A 22,390-nucleotide genomic window follows, 5' to 3' on the forward strand; every position below is an offset into this window, starting at 1 on the left:
GGCTGTGAATATTTCTATGTCTAATTTTAATTGACTTCTACTATATTTGTTAATTGATAAAATTGATATAAAGATGTCTCACTCATTTGAGCTGAACTAATGCTGCCCTAGAGATTATGGTAATTAGGATTAGTAAAGATATGACACAAAAAATTACAGAAGGAACAAAAATAGCCTCAAATCATCATGTCATTTGAAGAAAATCTCTTGTTCCATGAGGCAAGTGGTAACCTGATGCAAAATTATCCTATGGCATCTTCAGGTGACTTGGAAAAAATCTACAACAGTGGAGTTATAAAGTGACTTTTGTTGGAGAAGCAGGAGGTATTTCCTCACCAAGATAAGAAATAGATGGAGGGAACATATTTGCCTTCTATTTTGTGATAGATGGCATCAATGCATTTAAACTAGACAGGAAAATGAATTGGGAAATTGAGATGCACTACAGTTGAACTGTTTTTGTAGGAAAAGTATTTCAGTCAACACTTTAACACTATCCCCCTAGAAGCCTCCTTATAGTGTATGATCTTCTCAAATACAGGGAGTGAGGAAAGGGTCTTTTTCTGTACATGTTAAACTGGGGATTTTGATTGGATTTTAAGGTTCAACTTTATAAAATGACTAAGAGAAATTTTTATGTTAAAGCTTCTTAGAAATTCTCAAGATAATATGCTAAAGACCCTTGTTATCTGACAGAGAATCCATAAGTGCACCCTGTTGGGGAAATTGAAGCCAGTGGCATGTTGTCCCCAATAGTAATTGTATATACTAGGATATTTGAATGGACAGTGACCAACCCAGAATCACTGAAGAGGACCAAGACAACATTGATACCTTCTGTAGGAGCCCAGTTTTATAATAGACATATGTCATCTATAGTTATTAAGAAAAAAAGTCACACAACTCTTATTGGTGAAGATGGGAGTAAATTGGTAGATGTAACCTTAATTTAATTAATTCAAACTATCTGCACAGACTCTATTGTCATAAAATTCAGAGTGGTTTAATTGTATGTAAATAATTTAATTTTAAAAGCTTTATTATTGTTGTTTTAAAGTTTGTGCAATCACTAATATTAGGGAGAAGAAATGTATAATGAAAGATATAGTGTCTTAGGAATTCAACAACTTTCCAAGTTGGGAAGCTTTATTATTTGCCCCATTTTGAACATTCATTGCTCTTCCATATGTATAAGGTTTGTGCTTATGGCTATTATCTCTTCTGTTGAAGTCCAATTTTCTATTGGCAAAGAGGCTCACCTCAGGGCTTAGTTCAGTGAGGCAAATCAATGCCTAATGGAATAGATAAGCTAGCTGAAGATACGAGGAGCTTTACAGAAAGCAATAAAGTTAATCTTTTCAGCTAAAATATAAATTCATTCTACTGTAAAGAACATATGTCATCTCAGATTCACTATAGATAGTAAGCTTGGTTGATTTAACTCAAGGCATAGGTAAAGCTATCTTGTTAAGTGTATTAATTTAAAACTATCTCAATGCACCTAGCTCCTTAAGCTACATTAAATCTAAAGCTACATTTTAGAATAAAAAGTGTTAGCTTTTTAAGGACTAGGCTGCTTGATTTAAACAAAGGTAAGAAAATAAACAATTTCTCTAAATGTGTGGCATAAAAAATTTAAGCAACAGCTCAATGAATGGTACTTTTTCTATCTGTGGGTCAGATTTTTTTTACAGGCACTTGGATTTATATGGAATACTCCTACATGTTTTGACAAGTTTCTTGTTTTTTCTCTGTCAGCTTTATGAAGATCAGTATACAAAGCACCTTGTGATAGTTGAAAGTTACTAATGAGGTGGTTTCACAAATCAGAACAAAGAGTTTTCTTTTCATCTCCCTTTCCTTCATTCCATATCCTGGCCATCTTTACGTGCTAATGATTTTGTGCCCCAGACAGCACTTATTCTACCCATTTCTTTCAGTCCACTCTCCACCACCCTAGCACAGGATATGTTATCTCTTGTTGATATCACTGCAATAGTTGTTAACTAGTCTCCCTTCATCTGTTCTTTTCTCTTTTTTAAAAATTTTTATTTTATATTGGAGTATAGTTGATATACAATGTTGTCTTAGTAGCAGGTGTACAGCAAAGTGACTCAGTTATACATATACATATATCCATTTTTTTCAGATTCTTTTTCCATATAGGTTATTACAGAATATTGAGTAGAATATTTCTGTTACTTTCTCTATCTGATATACTCCCGATACTGTAGCCAGGGCTTCTCACCATATTTATACATTCTATTGTATAATTGATTATTTAATGTCTATCTTGTTTCACCTACTAGACCATAAGCTCCATAAAATCAGGACTGAGGTCTGTTTTGTCCTCAGTGTTCAGTATATGGTAGGTATTTGGCATATTTGTTGAGAGAAAGTTGAATGAATGTAGTATACTGTATGCATCGAGAGATGCATTCTTTCTAGTGACTCGTTGAATGAGTGTGACTGCCTAAAGCTGTTACAGTTATTACCCAAAGAAACACCCCACTCTGGGACCACAGTGAATTTTGGCTGAGAGAATATTGGATCAGAATGTAAGAGCTGAGTTCTTGGTCCAGCTTTTTTGCTAAATTATTGTGTGACCTTAGATACTGAGCTCTCTGGTCCTCGACTTTTTTTTTTAGTTTATTATTATTTTTAAAAATTATTTATTTATTTATTTTTGGCTGCATTGGGTCTGCATTGCTGTGTGTGGGCTTTCTCTAGTTGCAGTGCACAGGCTTCTCTTGTGATGGAGCACGGGCTCTAGGTGTGTGGGCTTCAGTAGTTGTGGCTCGCGGGCTCTAGAGTGCACGCAGGCTCAGTAGTTGTGGTGCACGGGCTTAGTTGCACTGCAGCATGTGGGATCTTCCCAGACCAGGGCTCGAACCCGTGTCCCCTGCGTTGGCAGGTGGATTCTTAACCACTGCGCCACCAGGGTAGCCCTCAACTTTCTTATTTGTAGGATAGAAGCAACAAAATAATACTTGTTTCTGTATATAGCACCACCTCATTTAAATAAACTATGTGGATAATTTAAGCTCTCAGATCCATGGTTCTACAGTGTTTTTGCATTGCAGCTCATCAAAAAACATTCATTTAGGTACTCTAATAGACTCCATAAATATTTGTGCCACAAAGGGCCAGCTGAAGTTGAGTGAAAAAGCAGTGTTTCTGAAATAGGAGTGTAATTGAGGAAGGAGGAGCAATGGGAAGGAGGAAGGAGAGAATGAAATGTGTGAAATGTAGAGTGGAATCTTTTTTATATTTTCTTATAAAGTTTTAGGCATTATCCTGAGACTTTTTTTGGCCTTTCACATGCTAACTTGAATGAGTTGCTTTCAATTTTATATTCAAATGAAAAAATGGAATTAATTCTGGAGGCAACTGATGAGTTATAGTAAAACAGGATTTTTTTCTCATTATATAAAATTATGATGGTCACCACTGTGAAGGTCTACTGAGTGCTATTAATATATATGCAAATTTACAAATTATAAATTTTATAAAAAAAAAAAAGACTGAAGCTTATTTAGATCTTTTTTCTCATTTGTATGTTTATTCTTTCATCATTTACGAAGACTATGCTGGGCACTATACGATAAAAGGGGAATGGATGACAATAACATCCCCTGGCCTCTACAGTCTAGGCAGAAAAAAAGTGTTTGTTTGTTTTTTCTTGTCCTCCCCTAGTTCCCTGCCTTTATTTAATTTTAAGTTTTTTCCAAGCCATTCTTTCCATCTCCTTAGGCCTCCAAATAAATGCTAAATAAGAAGTGTAATAAAATATCCCATTCGCTGTAAAATGCAGCCCAGCATGAAGAAAAACTCTTCACCAAAATACATTACAAGGCATTTTTTTGCTCTCAAATTCATCATTATCTCAAAATGAAAGCTCCTTGAGATCAGGGACCCTATCTTTTTTTTTTTTCCCTCAGGTTTTTTTTTTTTTTATTGGAGTATAATTGCTTTACAATGGTGTGTTAGTTTCTGCTTCACAACAAAATGAATCAGTTATACATATACATATGTTCCCATATCTCTTCCCTCTTGCGTCTCCCTCCCTCCCACCCTCCCTATCCCACCCCTCCGGGCCGTCACAAAGCACCGAGCTGAGCTCCCTGTGCTATGTGGCTGCTTCCCACTAGCTATCTACCTTACGTTTGGTAGTGTATATATGTCCATGCCTCTCTCTCTCTTTGAGGGACCCTGTCTTTATGCAATAGAATTTTATAACTGTAATTCAAGTATCTTTTCTAAGGTAATGAAAAGTTATTGAGCTACGCTTCATAAATATTAATTATTTAAAACTATGAAAAAATTATTACTTTGGGTTTACAAAGTTGTGGCCTGTAGAGTCTCTTTTTGTTTGCTGTTCATTTACAAACCAAGCAAGGACGTGGGAACAGCATTGAATCTCAGGCTGTTTTCAAACAACTGAACAGGCTCTCAAAAAGTTACTTTCTTACCAACTTGGTCCAGTATTCCTTAAAATTTTAAACTAAAGAAAAAAATGTAATGTTAAGATTTTGGCATATGAACTTGATAAAGCTCATTATCTGTTAATTTTCATGAGTCACAATGACTGCTATATTCATAACTTTCCTTCCAGTGCCCATGGGCAGACCACTTAAAATATTTAACAGTGCTTCTAATGGCTAAACTCAATGTCTGTTTCACCAAAAAGTTCTTTCCAAATTTTTCAGCATTGTGCATTCACCCCAAGGTTTCTCAACAAGGTTTTACCTTCTGTGCTTTTTGACAGTCTGCACAGGAAAATTGGGCTGATGCCTTAATAGGCCCTCTTCCATATTCTTTTCCTTAGAGATCTGTGGAATTGTATGTTTTCACATAGACTATTATTTCTATTAAAATGTGTATTGAAATTTACTTATTGTTTATATTTATATACTTAGTTTTGAAGAAATTATTGATCAGTGTTGGTAGAGTTAATTAAAATTCAGAAGGGACTATAATGTTTGTATACCTGTATGCATTTTGACCAGAGCACAGGGTTGTTAACAGATGAATATTTGATGAACATCATCTGTTCCAGAGAACTTTCAATCTTCAGGAATATATGATATAATAATATTTTTGTTTTAATATATGATACCTCTGGACTCTATAGAGGCTAAATAGTTTTCATTAAAATTGAATGTTATGGAATAGGAAATACTTTTGGGAAAGACAGAAAAGTGTTTTTATAATGCAAGTATAAAGGAAAGCTTAATAAGCCTTCCTGAGAAATGATGCAAACCCAAAGGAAAAGCTTAATTCCCCATAAAGTTGAAGGGAAGTCAATTGAGTGTCACTGTCCACTACCTTTCAAAAAGAATTTCTTTCTAAGACAACCTGGGATGGAGAAAGAAAGAAATTTCTTGTAATTGAGGTTCATACCTAGAAGATACCTGAAAGACCTAGTACCAGATTGTAAAGGAGCTGAGAACAGAATCCAAACTTTCAGACTCCCAGTTACTTTCCATATCTTGCTACCTTGAGCTGACATGGGGATATTTTTACTTAAATAAGCAGCAGCAGAGGGTGTCAAAAAAATCAAGTTTCTGTTGCTCAAGAAATCCAAGTTGACACTGTGATTAATGCCTCTGGTTTATAAACTGTTTTACTAAAAACTATGTTAGGATTGTATTTTCTTTCATTTTTCATGTTTCATATTTCCAACTAATCTCTAGTAAGAGATCTTTTCCTGTCTACAGGCATAGCCTGCATTTTGTATTCCTGCTCTTTCTTAGAGTAACCCCATATTGGGGGGAAAACAAAAAGCTCATTTCTCTAAAGGAGCAATTAAACTTATATGCAGAGAGAGTACAGTGGCAGATCACTTCAATTGAACCATTATGGTAAAATTCAACTAGACTCACATCAAGAATATCCAGAAAGTAACTATTCTGTTCTTTCCTAACATTGTGGAGGAATACATAGAATTAATTAAAATTAAATAATTCTGATTAATTATTCAATTACATTAACCTGTTCTTTATAACTCTTCATGCTTATAAGACCCTTATATGAATGAAAAGTCAGTGGTGTGTGCATACAAGTAATCAATGTATGCCCATGAGAATAAAGTCCTTTTTTGCCAGCCTCCCACTTCGAGGGACTGGTTTGGCTGAGCCTTGAAGGATGATCTGTTACAGACTAAACTTGGAAAGAGGGCATTCTGTCAAGAGGTAAGAACATGAAGAAAGCATGGGGGTGAACCTGAAAATGTAACAAGGCCCTTAATATGGACTAGAATACAGTCTGGATGAAATGTAAAGTATTAAGAGAGGACTCAAAAATCAGAATTGCTACAAACCCTGGTTGCTCGGCTAAAAGTTTTGTTGCATTTAATAGGAAATAGGGAGTTTGGTAGAATTTTGAATAAGGCAGAGTTTTAGGAGGATGATCCAGTTGATTGATACAATAATACATTTCACTTCCACTATGAAGTGTGCAGGAGGAAAGGTTGTCATATTCTTTGCATTAATAGAGCAAGTAAAAATTTTGATTGAAAGAAATTAACAAAGATTAAAGTGTGATTTAGAGTTAATGTTGGATAATGATTATTCAAATAATTTTTCCTTCATATCATTTAAATAGAAAATTAGTTCATTTGTAAATTAGAAGGTCATTATATTTTTTCTAGGCAGTCTCTAAGATGTTAACATAATTTTTCTTGACATAGGCTTTAGGAAAACAAAAGTCCAATGAAAATTTCTTCCCAAAGAAAGTAGTTTTTATTTCAATCTATCCACAGAGAACAGAAAGTTAAACTCAACTCTGATTAAAAAAAAACTAATCTGAAATAAAGCCTTATGCTTCACAGCAGTCATCTATTTTTCTATTTTATGGGATGGTTGCTGAGGACTGCCTGTATTTGTGGAATTAACTCTCTAAGGTGTTATTTGCCAATGATCCTAGAGATATTTGGCATGAAGTATTTTGTAATTTTGCTAAGGCATAAATGTGAGTCACATGGCTCAGATATAAGTTGTCAAGCTCGAGTGTAAAACTTACTGAACATCAAACATTCACTGCCCAGAGTGGTTTTATTTCTGTCCACTCAACCATTAAGCAAAATGAATGTCATACTTTGCCTCATTTTAGACAAAAGCAATATACCATGGGGCTTCCCTGGTGGCGCAGTGGTTGAGAATCTGCCAACTAATGCAGGGGACACGGGTTTGAGCCCTGGTCTGGGAGGATCCCACATGCCACGGAGCAACTAGGCCCGTGAGCCACAACTCATGCGTCTGGAGCCTGTGCGTGAGCCTGTGCGTGAGCCTGCAGGTCTGGAGCCTGTGCTCCACAACAAGAGAGGCCGCGGTAGTGAGAGGCCCGCGCACCGCGATGAAGAGTGGACCCCGCTTGCCACAACTAGAGAAAGCCCTCGCACAGAAACGAAGACCCAACACAGCAAAAATTAGTTAATTAATTAATAAAAACTCCTACCCCCAACATCTTCTTTTTATATATATATATATATATATATATATATATATATATATATATATATGCCATGAAGTTTTTTCAATTATGGAAATATGTAAAGAATGTGTTATTAATGCATGTCAAATTAAGCAAACATGGGTTAATATAGTCTACCATCAAAAAAGGCCAGCTAGGGCTTCCCTGGTGGTGCAGTGGTTGAGAGTCCGCCTGCCGATTCAGGGGACACTGGTTCATGCTCCGGTCTGGGAAGATCCCACATGCCGCGGAGCGGCTGGGCCCGTGAGCCATGGCCGCTGGGCCTGCGCGTCTGGAGCCTGTGTTCCGCAACGGGAGAGGCCACAACAGTGAGAGGCCCGCGTACCAAAAAAAACAAAAAAAAGGCCAGCTAGTTTTTTCCGCTAGAAAATCTATGATTCTCGGGAAAATCGACTTTGAAGTTGGCCTTGAAGTTTTAGAATTTAAGATTTAAATCATCTCTAAATAATGCAGGCAATGTGTCCCCTTTGGGTTTGAATCATTCGTTTTCGAAATCATAAAAATTGTCAAACAATTGATTAAAAGTTAGAGTCAAACAAATTTATATAACTGAATTTGGAATTTCCATTTTTGCAACAGATGAGTCAGATTTAACATTTGGCTTTTGGTCACTTGGTAATGAGTCACTTGATTGGTACTCTTATGATCTCTAAATTAAACTTTGTAGATGAAATATGAGACTCTGTATATCCCCAAGGATTAGAAAAATGGCTTAGATGAATTCTGTTTCATTGCCAAAATAAATAGATCCTTATGGAGAATAATTTAAAGTATTATTATTAGAAATAACAAATCAAAATTATTTGCTTTCTAAAAATAACTTACCTGTGAGGTTTGAAATGTAGTGGCCCTTAGTGACTTCATTATCTGCATCTACAATTTATGTGAAACTCTTACAGTGCAACTACACATATGGTTAGATACAGACTCTGTGATAGCCCCCCTTTTTTTAATAGGAATTTGTATTATGCCCTAGAGAGTGGCCCAATCATCACGTCTTCTGAATTCAGATTTTGACGAGAGGCCCTTCCCTTGGGCTGCCGATGAGAGCGGTGAATGATACTTTCCTGAAAGGAACGAGCTATCTTGTCAATGTTAGGCAGATGCTGCAATTTAAGCTTTGTCTAGTTAAAAATAGTCAGGATTCAACGTGCTCTTGAATTTTTTACTCTTTTTTGCGAATACCAAGAGATGTGATCCCAGTCTTAGAGACAGCTGTATATCTAGGGTAATTTTATTAAGCTTTTTTTTTCATATATAAGAGGATAAATTGTCCACTAAAGACGGGATTTCCCTTTAGCTATTGGGGGGTAGTTGTAGCCAAAGTAAGATAAAACAAACAAAAATAAACCTTTCCTTCCATTCTTACATTGCTTGTTGGCCCTCCAAAACACGCACAACTCAAAAACACATGAAAGAAGCTACAAGAGTTATTACTTTGCACATTACATTACACCGGAGTAATATCTTTCCAGACCTGGAGTTGCTATTACCTGGATTTACTATTGCCTTCAAGGTGAGTACTGGACTTGCTGAAAATAGAAATAGAACACCTAACCTCATATCTGTTGGGCCCAACCAAGGCCTGGACTACCTGTTCATGACTCAGTACAAGTCAGCTAGCTAATGGTCCTTGGTTTTCTCCCCTCTAAAGACGGAAATAATGCTTTCACACCAAATCCAAGAATAAGGGCTATTTATGAGCAGTTGTCAGAGAGAGGCCTTTCAAAAGGCTACTGAGCCAGACCAGCAAGGGAATCATAAATCCTTTCAGGAGAGGAGGCCCAGAGCCTCCTTGTTGACCGTCTTGGGAAACCAGGGCTTCTTCCCCTGGATGAATGAGAACCCTCACCTGTAGCATTCAGCCAGACCAATGTGAACCTCACCTGTTCTATGTGGACCAATCATAGTCAAGTCAAGTGTACCAGGTGATTCACAATTGTGATGGGTGACCCTTTAGGGATTAAGGGGGATTAAGGGCACTGGTGTATCCTTCAGGATCCTGGGCTGAACTACAATCTTGGCCCTTCCAGAGAGTGGACCTGAGTCCCAGCGTTGCCCACAATATCAGAAGCCTCCTCCTCACAGATAATTCAAGTTTTATTTTTCTTTTCCTATATTGTTTCCAGATTATAGCAGCCTACGGCTGGGATATCTAAGGCTCTCAAGCATTTGGCCCTTGGGGGAGCGGGGTGCAGGAGAAAAGGGGCTCATATTCATATGATAGATCTGCTCTTCAGTTTCAGTGTTAGTTTTTTCTCTTAAATGATTACGTACGTGGAAGGGAGTTTGGAGCCTCTGGTGCTGCCCATTTCTGGTTCCCTGTACCCAGCATATTGAAAGAAAAATGCACAGTGAAGTTACTTCCAATTCCTTTTAGGTTAGGATTTTAAACCAGAAGATTGATTTTAGCAAGGTTCAGTCCAGATGTGGTTCCAGGGATAACATCAAACATTCTGCTGGGGGCGGAAATGTAAGTAGAAGCTTCTGTTAGGAGCCGTCCTGATTGTGTGGAGCCATCTGCACAGCAGGCACTTGGTCTCCTTTCCTGCCTCCCTCCCAACACACTCCCCCCTTCTTGTTGCTGCTCCACACGTCCCCCTGGTTTGGGAGCTTGTCAACCTTGCATTTTTGGTGATGGCCTTCCCATCCTTCCCTCTAAGATCACTGGCGAATTCTTGCTTTTTTAATGGGGTACGCCATGGTTTTCGGGGAGATGGAAAACCCACCTCACTTGCCAATTTGTTTGCTGGCCTTTGGCTTCAAGGTATTTTCTCATGCTGTCTCTACGCCCCTGTAAAAGTCAGCTGTGCACACACTTTTCTAGCTCCATTTAAGTTACTCTTGGGGCAAAGTCTGATGTACTTGAAAGCACCCAAAGTGTATAATGTCAATATTTTGTGCTTCATTATTCATGAGAGTTGGGCTATCATTTGGAATAATACAAAACTGGTGAAGCATGGCTCATCTGTAATTCAGTGAAAAGATTCAAGTCCCAGTATACTCTGTCTTGATGGAATTTTTTCCTGTCTCTTAAATTGAGTGAAAATAATATCCTATGAGAGAAAGGGAAAGATGAATCCGTGTTTCTCAAATGTAGTTGAGGAAGAGTTGAAACAGGCAAACTCAAGCTAAAGAAAGCATGGTTCTTTGTAAAATTAGAATAACAAAAAAGGCGAACTGGGTGACTCTCTATACTACAGATCCTGTCACCTAAACTTCAGATTCTGACCGTCTGTGACTCAGGTAATTTATAGATTATCAAATCCGGAATTCTCACCTATCTAATAACTCTTGGTTCCTTGCTCCTCAACTGGGCAGAGAGGGAGTCAAGCAGTGAAAGGAGAGACAAGCAAGTGCCTTCTAGCAGGAGCTGTCGCCTGATGTTCAGAGTAGCTCCACTGGGTGTGAAAATATGCCATGTGGGAGGACCACAGCAAGGTTTTCTGGGCTCTTTCCAGGGTGCAGGGCTAAGCTTCAGGCTCAGCATTTACACTGACAAGGTTGCCCTCCTTCCTGTTGCCCTGACTGTAAGCTCACACCATGTGGTACTTTCACAGAAGCAATCTTGGTCCTAGGAAATAATTTGAGGGTATCAGAGGGTAGACCCAGCTGCCCTCTACTACGGGTGCTGCCGGTCAAAACACCTACATGGAAAAGGATAAATTGAGATAACTAATGATCTCTAAAGTAAGTAAGGGAGCTTCCAACCTCCAAAACAGTAGTCTGAAACTTTCCCCTAGAGAAGAATCACTTGTTCAAATGTGCAGATTCCCTGACGCCATTTCCAGTGTTCAATTAAGTAATTCCCATGTATTTCTGATGCAAATGGACCAGGAACCACACTTGGAAAGCACTGTTTCAAATATTGGGAGATGAAATAATTTCAACAAGACACAAAGAAGAAAAAATGCTGTCATTTTATATTGATAATTTGGTGTGCAATAAAAATTCCATTTAGCCAAGACATGACAATAGTATTTTAAAAAAGCATGTTTAGAGCTTTCTTCTTCTTGTTATCTTAAAGCAGTGTTGGGCTTCTTGTTTCTATGAGCAAAGTTGGTCACTTTTATGTAAAAAATCACTTTTTAAAGCATAATTTCTCTCTTCACTTGGCTCTTTGCTTATGGAAAGGTTTGACACGATGTGGCTTCGTTCTCTGGGTGGAAGCTTGCCGTATGCATCCAGGTGTTTCTATCCCCTTGGGGCATGATCTGTTTTCTGCTAATAAAATCTTCTATTCTAGGATTTTCCTTCACTTTGGTTTTTCTTTCCAACCAAACATGTGGGAGGATCTATGGAAGATTGTGTTTTCCCATTTGTATGTATATGTTGTTGTATGTTGTGAGTTTGGATATGTTTCTAGATTTGACGTATGATCTTGGGGGTTGTTTATGTCTAAACTATTTTAAGCACATTTTATGTGGTTCACACAGGTACAGATTGTCACCAAGAAGATAGACCTAAGCCACGTGACATCCAAATGCGGCTCTCTGAAAAACATCCGCCACAGGCCAGGTAAATCCGTACTTTTTAGTAGTCTGGGAGATATTAGATTGGATTCAAGAAATTGACAAGTGAAATTTGTGTTGCTGTGAAATATCTAATTGGAAGGACTTTTCCAAATCCTGATACGTCATGCTTTTATTAATAGAAATTTACATGAGAAATTTCAAGGCATCTTCACTTGGACAAGTATCATAGGACATGTTAAAAATTAAAAGGTACAAAAAAAAAAAAGAGAGAAAAAGACAAAAAAATAAAATTAAATAAATAAATAAAAATTAAAAGGTACATGAGATGCGTTTATCTCGATGTACGCAACATGCATGTTGGAGCTCGTTGGAAATATATAGTCTATAAAATACACTGGGCCATGTATTTATACATAATACATACACTAAAAGAAGCATTTCCAAAGATTTTTCAAGAAATTGTTTTTCTGCATTATGTGAAAAAAGGATTGTGCTTAAGCAAAGCTGAAAAAATTAACTTTTCTGCTGAATTTCTCAGATCCAGGTCTATAAGTATTGTGAATCCTCAGAATGCAATGTCTCCCCCAACTTATTTGACCATGGACTTCTTGTTTTTCTAGAATATCTCATAAGACTGATGCTCTAAGGTAGAATTTCTACTCATCTTGCTGGGGATTTTTCCCTCTTTAATTCCCTCTAATGTATTATGAGTCACTTTTTCTGAGTATCATGTATTATGTTTTTGCTAAATCCACCTCCATGCATATGTAAATAATGGACAACTGTCAAATTTGTAAATTTTCTTGAGAATATTTTGACACAATTTATATATACCATTGAAGGACAAGAGGAAGCAATTGGTTTTAACCATCTATGCTTGGCATCTTAATTAAACCAGGTAATAGGTTATTCCCATTAATCATTGTCTCAAATGTTATCAAAACAAGGTATAAGAATAATTGAGCCCAATGAGATTTCTGACCAGGAGGTTATTAAGAAGAATTTATTAGTTGAAAAACAAAGGTAGATAGGATATGTTTCAAAATAGATAAACGAACTGGAAACATATCTAGAAATTGGGCTTCTCTTTGGCAAAGGGAGTTCATAAGGCAAGTCAATGAGTTAGAAACTACGAGTAAGGAATCTCCATTCCTGGTTTCAGAATTGCCACCCTGGAATTAGCTCTCTGTCATTTAGGAAACAGCAGGGATATGTTCCCATGTGGGTATCTTCACAACCCCCCATCTATTACTTAAGTCTACAAACATTTAGTTGACTTTGTACTGTGCCAACAGTATGATAGAAGTATTTGGCTACACTGCCTACTTTCTTCCAGAATACAAAAGACAATATCGGATTCTTTCATTCCAGACAGTAAGTATACATTTAGTTAAATTCACCTGGGGTCTTGATGCACAGAAAAATCTTATATAGATAAGAAAATATTCTGTGTATGTTTTACTGGTCATAAAAGGCTATTGTCATGGACTCCCACCTTTTTCTAAATCTAGCTCTTACTTCGTAATAAATGAACCAGGTGACTAAGTTCATAAAGATGTATTAACACAATGATCCGTGTCAATAGCAAGCTTTTCACAAAGCTACTTTGGATTGTGGAATATCTAAGGAGAAAATAAAGGAAACAGTTTGATACCTGGAGCCACAAATTGAAATATCCGGTCTTGTGGACTCCACTTCGGGACATATGAAGCTTGATGGGGATTATAGTCTTCTGCAGTTACTGCTCCTGAGGGGGCCAGAATTTTTCAGAACCGAAGGCAGAGATGTCTGAATTCAAATGGGCTTCTCTAAGAGTTACGTAAAAATACCTAGTAGAACTTCAACAGAAGTAGACTTCTCAGTCTTCCTTTTCTGAATATATTTTGGGTCAATGTTACATTGTTATTTTTTTTTCTCTCTCTCTCAAAATACAGTTCAAAAAAATTTTAACAAGGTTACATAGACACAACATATAACCATAAAAGAAAACTTGAAAAGACAATTTCTATCAGAGGCCACCAAAAAATAGAAAAGTAAGATCCTAAGAAAGTTGATCTCATGTAGCTGAAAGCTCAACATCTTCTAGACTCTAACCAATATAATTATGTTTTATGAATCACACTAATCCTGTAACAACCAACAAGTGAGACCCATGGGGCCAAGTAAAATGTTGGAAGGATAACACTCCTGCAGTTATGCATCTTTTGAGGGAAGGACAACTACATGTCTTCTGTAAGCATGAGTTAAATAACATCATGTACATCCTAAGCCTTCAGGAGGAGAATGAATGAATCTTCAAAATTTAATCCAGTAACACCATACAATTTCAAGGGGCCCCTGGCCAGGTAATTGGGTGTTAATATAAATGTCCAGGTATCACATGAGAAAAACACCACAGGCCTAAGAGACCTGTAAAGTTTTAACAGAACTTTCTCTCGTCTACAGAGATAAATAAGCAGCAAGAGTCCAAAATTGAAAAATCTCTTCCATGTTTCCATAGAGTCCCTCAGGTATTCTTCCCAAATCAAAATCCCAAGAGAGATGCAATGATAGTAGAGGGTCACGTGGCTTACCACTGGCCTTGCAAAAAAAATGCATAGCGCCAAAACCAAGTTAATAATGCAAGTCAAAGCTAATCCCTTAGGTGGAGACAGGTAAAGGTATCTAACCCAGCTTCCTTCCAGGTCAAAGACATCAGCAGACAGGCTCAAGAACAGGCTAAAGGACAACTCAGTGCAGAACTCCTTACATTCCTAAGCCTGAGAAAGGTGTGCAGAAATGGGGAGTGCCACAGAAGGGTGGCTCATGGCACTCTCATCTATCAGCAGATCCTCGAGTTTCAGACTAATTAGCATTTAAGGAAATGGCATGGTCAAAACTCCGTCTCAGTATTATCAGATCGAAGTCAGAGTCACATTGGTCCTATGGCATCTGGAAAAGAGTGGGATCTCCTGAGACTCTCTTCCTATCACTCCATCTGCTAATTAAAATGGAAGCTCTTAAGCAACTTAGCCCCTGACTCCAGTTTCATCAGTCAAGCTATCAATGCTGAAAATTGACAAATGGTAATATTACCCACATGCACTCCATTGCTAGCCTAATAGTTCTTTGAACAAGTGACCTATTACCATTAAGAAAATTAAAGAAGAGCTTCATTGCAATTTAATTTGCTCCCTTAGAAATAAGAGACTAAATGTGCCAAGTTCGAGAAAGGATACATATGATACTTTCATTGTGTTATTTTTAGAGTTTTTATCACACAGACAAGAAAAACCCCTCTGATATTTTAGGTTAGACATGAGTAGAGGAGAAAGGAATTAACATGTAGAGCAATCCACGTAATGGTACAAAAAGGATGTCACTACCGTAGATGGTGTGGGGAAAATGGTATAGTCTAGAAATCTAAAAGATTCCTTTCACATCCATGGTCGGAGGGATAGTAGAGTTCATTAAGTTTGTCATTTGCCATGGTCTACCTACTATAATCATTTTGGGGAACTAGTCACCACAAATATAAGATTTAATTTTAGCAAGGCATTTAAAAGCCTTTCTCCTCTCCTACGTAGGTGGTGGGCGTGTGAAAATTGAGAGTGTGAAACTGGATTTCAAAGAAAAAGCCCAAGCTAAAGTTGGTTCACTTGACAATGCTCACCACGTACCTGGAGGTGGTAATGTCAAGGTAAGAAACAAGATCCTGAGCCGATCTTGCCTTTTTAAAAAATCCTTCTGAAATACTCTTCATCAAAATGGGTCCCAAATTGAAGGCCTGGACATCTAGAAGTAGGGATGGTAGAGCTGGATAGAAGTGACATGAACGTCAGCTCTGGGATATAGAGAAAGAGCTAAGCAACAGTTAAGATGCTTGAGTTAACGAGGACTGATGCTTGTCTTAAACAGATTGACAGCCAAAAGTTGAACTTCAGAGAGCATGCTAAGGCCCGTGTGGACCACGGGGCTGAGATCATTACGCAGTCCCCAGGCAGATCCAGCGTGGCATCCCCCCGACGACTCAGCAACGTCTCCTCTTCTGGAAGCATCAACCTGCTCGAATCCCCCCAGCTTGCCACCCTGGCCGAGGATGTCACTGCCGCACTCGCTAAGCAGGGCTTGTGAATATTTCTTGTTTAGCATTGAAGTAATACTATTTAGGCATGAGCTCTTGGCAGGAGTGGGCTCTGAGCAGGTGTTATATTCATTCTTTACAAACCATAAAATAAATAATCTCATTCCCAAACTGTAGTAATTGTTACAATTTTATATGAAAAAAGAATAGTATATGCAGAAATTGACTTGATTTCCATTTGTAAAAGGAAGATACTGGCTTTACATGAGTACAATTGGACAATTATTTTTGCTCTGCTCTGTTTTGCATGGAGTAATATTATTTTAAAAACTGCATTTCTACCTTTCATGTGCCTGAAGGCTATCCACTACATCCTGAAAGGCCTTGTTAAAATCCAAGCTGCTCATTTCACTATTTTGTTGCTGGGTGAAAAGATAAAAAGCTGCCCATTGTAACTTATTACAGGTTAAATTAAATCAAGGAGTCTGATTGCAGGAAGGGAAGAGCATGTAAGAAATAAGTTTTTTTTAAAGCGTTATTTTGTATAAATGGGAAGAAAGATTCAATTAAGTTATTAACATTTGGGACCTGGATAATTATATCAGAGTATAAGTCAATCCAATAAATTATTTAACTAATTAAGAAATAGTTACGACGCATTTGAGCTGTGGTTGAGGAAGTGGTATAAAGTGCATCTCTTAGGAATGAAGCACTTTCATTAGGGTGGACTCGTGTCTGATTAGAACGTTGGTTGATCAGCTAGATTTGTGTACACACTACCAGTTTCACACCCCTTTTCCATCTGTTTGATACAGTATTATAGATATAAATATATATATATTTCTCTGTGGCCATTTGTGATACTTCCTCATATACTTGAATATTATACTTCCTTATTCACAGCATCTGTGTCTCCTGCACCCTTTGGTGTTGCAGTTTTAGGTATGTGAAAGTAGGTGTTAGCAGGGTTCTTTCCCTATTAAAAAAAAGTTTAAAAAGACAAAAAGTTTTAGCATGAAGTTGCTTTCTGTAACAACTCAAAGCTGTAACCCTGTTTTAGTGCCAGATACAAGTCTCTCCCGTGATGCTAGAAAAAATTTGTTTTTCTTTGCTTTCACCAACATGGAGTTTGTGGGGGTGGGTCCAGTTATACATAAAAGGGTTTACAGATTGTTGGTGTAAGATTATGGATTTATCTTATTTTGAATCACAGGATAGTTTGGGTTTTATTCCTGTAATCATTCATGAAACAGACTTCTTAAGATTTCTTTTTCTTTTTTTTTTCCATTTGCTAAAGTTGAAACTAACAGTGGGATTTGGGGGCATGTTATCCCATTCTTCCAAATAGTACCTGTTTATTAAATTATCTGATAGAAAATGTTTGACCTCCATACCCAAAGATCCCTTGATCAGAAGGGAAAAATACGGTATTTTGAGAAGCTATAGCTATAACATATTGGAGATGCAGATATCTAAATCAGTTTTTTCATAACTCCAACATTGTACTCTGTAAAGGAACACTATTATTTATCAGTAGATAATACCATTCTGACTTAAGATGCGGTCTAGAAATCACAAATCTATTAATTAATTCACTTTACAAATCATTCATCTTAAATTTATGAATAAGCAATGAAATAGTCAATAGCCTGAATAAGGCAGTGGGTTACCAGGCTAGATGGATGCTTTCTAGTATTTTATCTGTTCTTTTTCTTGCTCAGGGATGGTAGGCTGGATCTGAACAGTTAAAGGCAAATGGTCCAGTAGGCGTTTGATTCCTTTGAGCCAAATCAGTTCTCGAATATAAAGGAAAAAAATGATGAATATGGACTGAGGCAACAAGCTAGTATAGTAGCATCTAAGAAAGAAGCCAAGGGATGCAAAGACAGAGACGCGGGTGCCATTTTGTGACCCGTTGGAAATTACAACCAATGCGACTTCCATAAAAGAAACTCTAGGAGCAAAAGTGCACCATTCATTCTCAACTAAGAGGTTTTACGTAGGCAAACATTTCTGAAACTATTTATAGATCAGTTATTTTATAGGACAAAGATTTAGAAATGACTGATTAGGACTGTGGATGTGTCTGTTTTCTGCCTAATTATTGCTGTGAGGTTTGATTTGTCCCATCTGGGCATTTTATTCATCAGCTTCCCTTGAAATGCACCAGAATATAGGAGAAGAAAGAATAGGAGTGTGGAGACTTAACAGTATTTTCTTATGTGTTTGGTAGTGTTAGATAGTGATTAAAGCTGAAGTTAACAGCTGGTTAGAACAGTTTTAACCTGTGAAACAAGTATTTTTTTTCAACCTGGTTTAAATTTTTTATAAGCATTAAGAATAAGTAAACATGATCTACATATTAAAATTGTTTCTTACAAATACATGTCTAAAATAAAGATTATATAAAGTACCAAGTTATAAGATTTGGCATTAAAACAAATGTTTACTTCAAATCACAGCAAAATTATAATGAATAAATGCCCTTGCTTTGTATGGAAATACAAATTCTTTATAAAAAGTTAACAAAATGAACCTGATAATTTGTACAAGTAGAAGAAAGAAACACAGGCTAAATGTCTTCTTATGGGGATAAGGGGTGGAACCCATCTTGCCTTTACACTCAAGATTAACGACACAAATTAAGCTTTTTGAACACCACTCTTGTGGGGACATCCATACGCTGATCTAGAAATTAAGGCTTCATAGTTCCAATTCTAGATCTATTAATGCCAGTTTCTCTCTGGCTTTAGCCTTTGAGAACCTGTTTAAGGAAACATAAGTAATCCAGAGCTGTGAAGAGTTAAAAGGCCCACTCACTCTCTCTGGGTCACCTGCAACCAATAATTGGGTACTTTACAATGATGCAGGAGAGATCCGAGTCCATGATGAGTCTCAAAGGCCATGTTCATTTAGGAACCAACTCTCTCTGGATTCTCCTGCTGAGTTCCAGCAGGGTGATGGGCTAAAAATCCCACCCACAAGCAAGACACCTGTGTCACACTAACTAGGTATCACTGAAGAAGGCTGAAGAGAGAACTTGGTTAAATGGAAAGATGTACTTGATGGTAGCTGACCTTCTCCACACACTCATATAGTTATCGAGCAGGAAATGGGTCATCAGCCAAAATATGTCAATATTATTAAAGAAATAATCTCAATGTGGTTGATTCTGACATAGCTGCAAGTATAGTATTTTCTCCTATTTTTCATGCCACAGAAAGGAGGAAAATAAACTATTCATGGTCTAAGTGGCCAGAAAAGATAGATCCATGGCTTGGAAAGGCAAATTCTACACATTCCTTCAAAGACTGATGTGCTAAAATTAGCATTGATGTTTGTTTTTTAACACCTAGGATTTTTAGCCTGGGTATGTAGGTTGAGGCCAAGTCCCTGGCAGGAAAAAGCTTATTTTTAGACTCCTAAAATGTCAATCATGAAGATCTACTTCAACTTTAGCAAAAAGAAAAAAAAAAATCAACAAAAAGTATACTCTGTATGCTGGGATTCCAAGGTTCCAACATGCCGCTACAAATCTGTGGGGGGTTTCTTTCTTCTGATAATTCTAGAGCCTGTTACCATAGAAAGGCATTTCTTCAATGGCTGGTTGTAGTTAGTTCATGTTTTTCAAGCAAAATTTGCAAATGTATTTGTTGCTGTATAGTGATTGTTTTGCAAAATAAAGTTGCTTGTCACCTAACTGATAGTTTCAGATTGTTTCTTCTTCTCTGGAAAAAAAACATAATATATAATATGATCTAATCTAATCTAATATAAATTCCTCAATCCAACCAAAGAAAAATTATGAAGAGAAGGCTACAGTTATCTGCTGAATGCCTACTATGTGTCAGGCCCTCTCACTACTGTATTAGCAGGATGCTATCTGTTGCAAGTGACAGAAACTCGAATTGGCCTAAGTATAAAAGCAAATTTATTGGCTCAAGTATCCAACTAGGCAGGAGTATCTGCCTCAGGCAAGGATGTATCCAGGCACTCAAAAAATGTCATTTAGACTCTTTCTTGGGGCTTCCCTGGTGGTGCATTGGTTGGGAGCCCGCCTGCCAATACAGGGGACACAGGTTTGAGCCCTGGTCCGGGAAGATCCCACGTGCCGCGGAGCAACTGGGCCCCTGCGCCACGACTACTGAGCCTGCGCTCTGGAGCCCACCAGCCACGAGCACTGAGCCCGCGTGCTACGACTGCTGAAGCCCGCGCACCTGGAGCCTGTGCTCTGCGGCGGGAGAGGCCACCGCTCGCGGCAGCTGGAGGGGGGCCTACGCGCAGCAATGAAGACCCAATGCAGCCAAAAATAAATAAATAAAAGAAATATGTTTTTAAAAAATTATAAAATAAAAAAGACTCTTTTTTCAACTCTGGATCTAGGCTCTCAAAAGATGTCATCAGGAATTTTTCTTTTTTTCAAATTTTCGTTCTGCTTCCTCTATGTTGTCTTCATCCTCAGGCAGGCACCTCTCTCCCTATGATTACTGGGAGCTCCAGGTTTCATAGCCTCCCAAAGGAAGCCTCTTTCCCAACAGCACTAGCCAAAATCCAAGCTCTGAAAATCACTGCATTACGTGGGTCACCTGCTCACTTATGCTGATTGGCGAGGGTGGGTCACAGACCTCACTCTATCGCAGGTGGTTGGGATAGGTGGAGAGTAAAGGGAGAAGTGGCCTTATCTGAACTCCATAAACTAACCATGGAGAGAAACTATTTCCTCCAAAGTCAAGTCAGGCTGCTACTGCCAGAAGAGAGAGAAATCAGTGCCGTGCAGGCCGTGAAAACAGACATCCTCGACGTCCACAAGCCCTACTCTCTATCTTTATTCATCCTTTAGCTCCTTGCTGCTTAGATTGTGCGCAGCTTCACCTGGGAGCTTGTTCAAAATGCAAATCCTCAGGCTCCACCCAGGCCAATTTACAACATTCCCCTAGGTGATTTCACCGGCCCGTTAAAGCTTGAGAAGCGTCGGCTCATCCAGTCGCTGCTAACGTGTTCAAGGAGGAAGAGCTCCGTGGCAGAGACCCCTAACAGGTAAAAATCACTCCTAAAACTGTTCAGACAATGTCACCGACTCCGATGTCGAAGAGGTTAGTTTTCAAGTGGTAGAAACGTGTGACTGGTGGAAGAATTACTTTTGTACTGAAGGTTTTCCAGACTCATATTCTCACTTGACTGAAACCTACTTCTTCTACCAATAATGTCATCACCTTCTATTTACTCTTCCTTTGGTAATAATACAGATTTGGAGCAATATAGCCAAAATCATTAGAGTTTTCCTTTAGTAATCTTTTAAGATTAACATCTTTGTTATACTTCGTAAAGGAAGTCTTTAAACCACAAGGGATTAAGACATCTGTCTGGTAGCAGGAATCACGATAAAAGTCTTTTTTTGCTAATTGAAGTAGATTTACAATATTGTTTCAGGTGTACAGTATAATGATTAAGTATTTTTGCAGATTATATTCCATTATAGGTTATTATAAAATATTGGGTATAATTCCCAGTGCCATACAGTAAATCCTTGTTGCTTATCTATTTTAGGTATAGTAGTTCATATCTGTTAATACTGTGATTCTAATTTGTCCCTCCCCACCTCCTTCTCCCCTTTGATAACCATAAGTTTGTTTTCTATGTCTGTGAGTCTTTTGCTGTCTTGTAAATACATTCATTTGTATCATATTTTAGATTCCACATATAAGCGATATGATATAGTATTTGTCTTTCTCTGTCCAACTTATTCCACTAAGCATAGAACTCTAGGTCCAATCACATTGCTGCAAATGGCAGTATCTTATTCTTTTTATGGTTGAGTAATATTCCATTGTATATATACCACAACTTCTTAATCCAGTCATTTGTTGATAGGCACTGGGATTTCTTACATGTCTTGGCTATTATAAATAGTGCTGCTATGAACATTTGGGGTGCATGTATCTTTTTGAATTAGTGTTATCAATTTTTTCAGATATATACCCAGGAGTGGGATTGCTGGGTCATATGGTGGTTCTATTTTTAGCTTTTTAAGGAACCTCCATACTGTCTTTCAGAATGGCTGCACTAATTTACATTCCCACCAACAGTGTACAAGGGTTCCCTTTTCTCCACGTCCTCTCCAACGTTTGCTGTTTGTAGACTTTTTTTTTTTTTTTTTGCGGTACGCGGGCCTCTCACTGCTGTGGCCTCTCCCGTTGCGGAGCACAGGCTCCGGACGCGCAGGCTCAGCGGCCATGGCTCACGGGCCTAGCCGCTCCGCGGCATGTGGGATCTTCCCGGACCGGGGCACAAACCCGCGTCCCCGGCATCGGCAGGGGGACTTTCAACCACTGCGCCACCAGGGAAGCCCCCCAGTAGA

The 22,390-nt window shown here is 38.0% G+C and overlaps 1 protein-coding gene across 9 annotated transcripts in view; it reads left to right on the top strand.

The window, feature by feature from the left end:
* MAP2 (microtubule associated protein 2) overlaps nt 1–19,810 on the top strand; it is a 278,138-nt gene extending 258,328 nt beyond the window's left edge. For 6 of the 9 annotated variants that reach the window (XM_079924502.1, XM_079924505.1, XM_079924507.1 and 3 more), the window contains 3 exons: nt 11,931–12,012; nt 15,536–15,648; nt 15,867–19,810. In XM_079924502.1, the coding sequence (XP_079780628.1) occupies nt 11,931–12,012; nt 15,536–15,648; nt 15,867–16,082 (411 nt within the window). In that variant the 3' untranslated portion in view covers nt 16,083–19,810. Of the gene's footprint in view, nt 1–9,874; nt 9,968–11,930; nt 12,013–15,535; nt 15,649–15,866 lie in introns of all 9 variants that reach the window. The other 3 variants (XM_079924503.1, XM_079924506.1, XM_079924504.1) reach the window with 1 other exon arrangement.
* The last annotated feature ends 2,580 nt before the right edge of the window (nt 19,811–22,390 follow it).

The sequence above is a fragment of the Stenella coeruleoalba genome, assembly GCF_951394435.1.
Source record: "Stenella coeruleoalba genome assembly, chromosome: 6".
Taxonomy (NCBI): domain Eukaryota; kingdom Metazoa; phylum Chordata; class Mammalia; order Artiodactyla; family Delphinidae; genus Stenella; species Stenella coeruleoalba.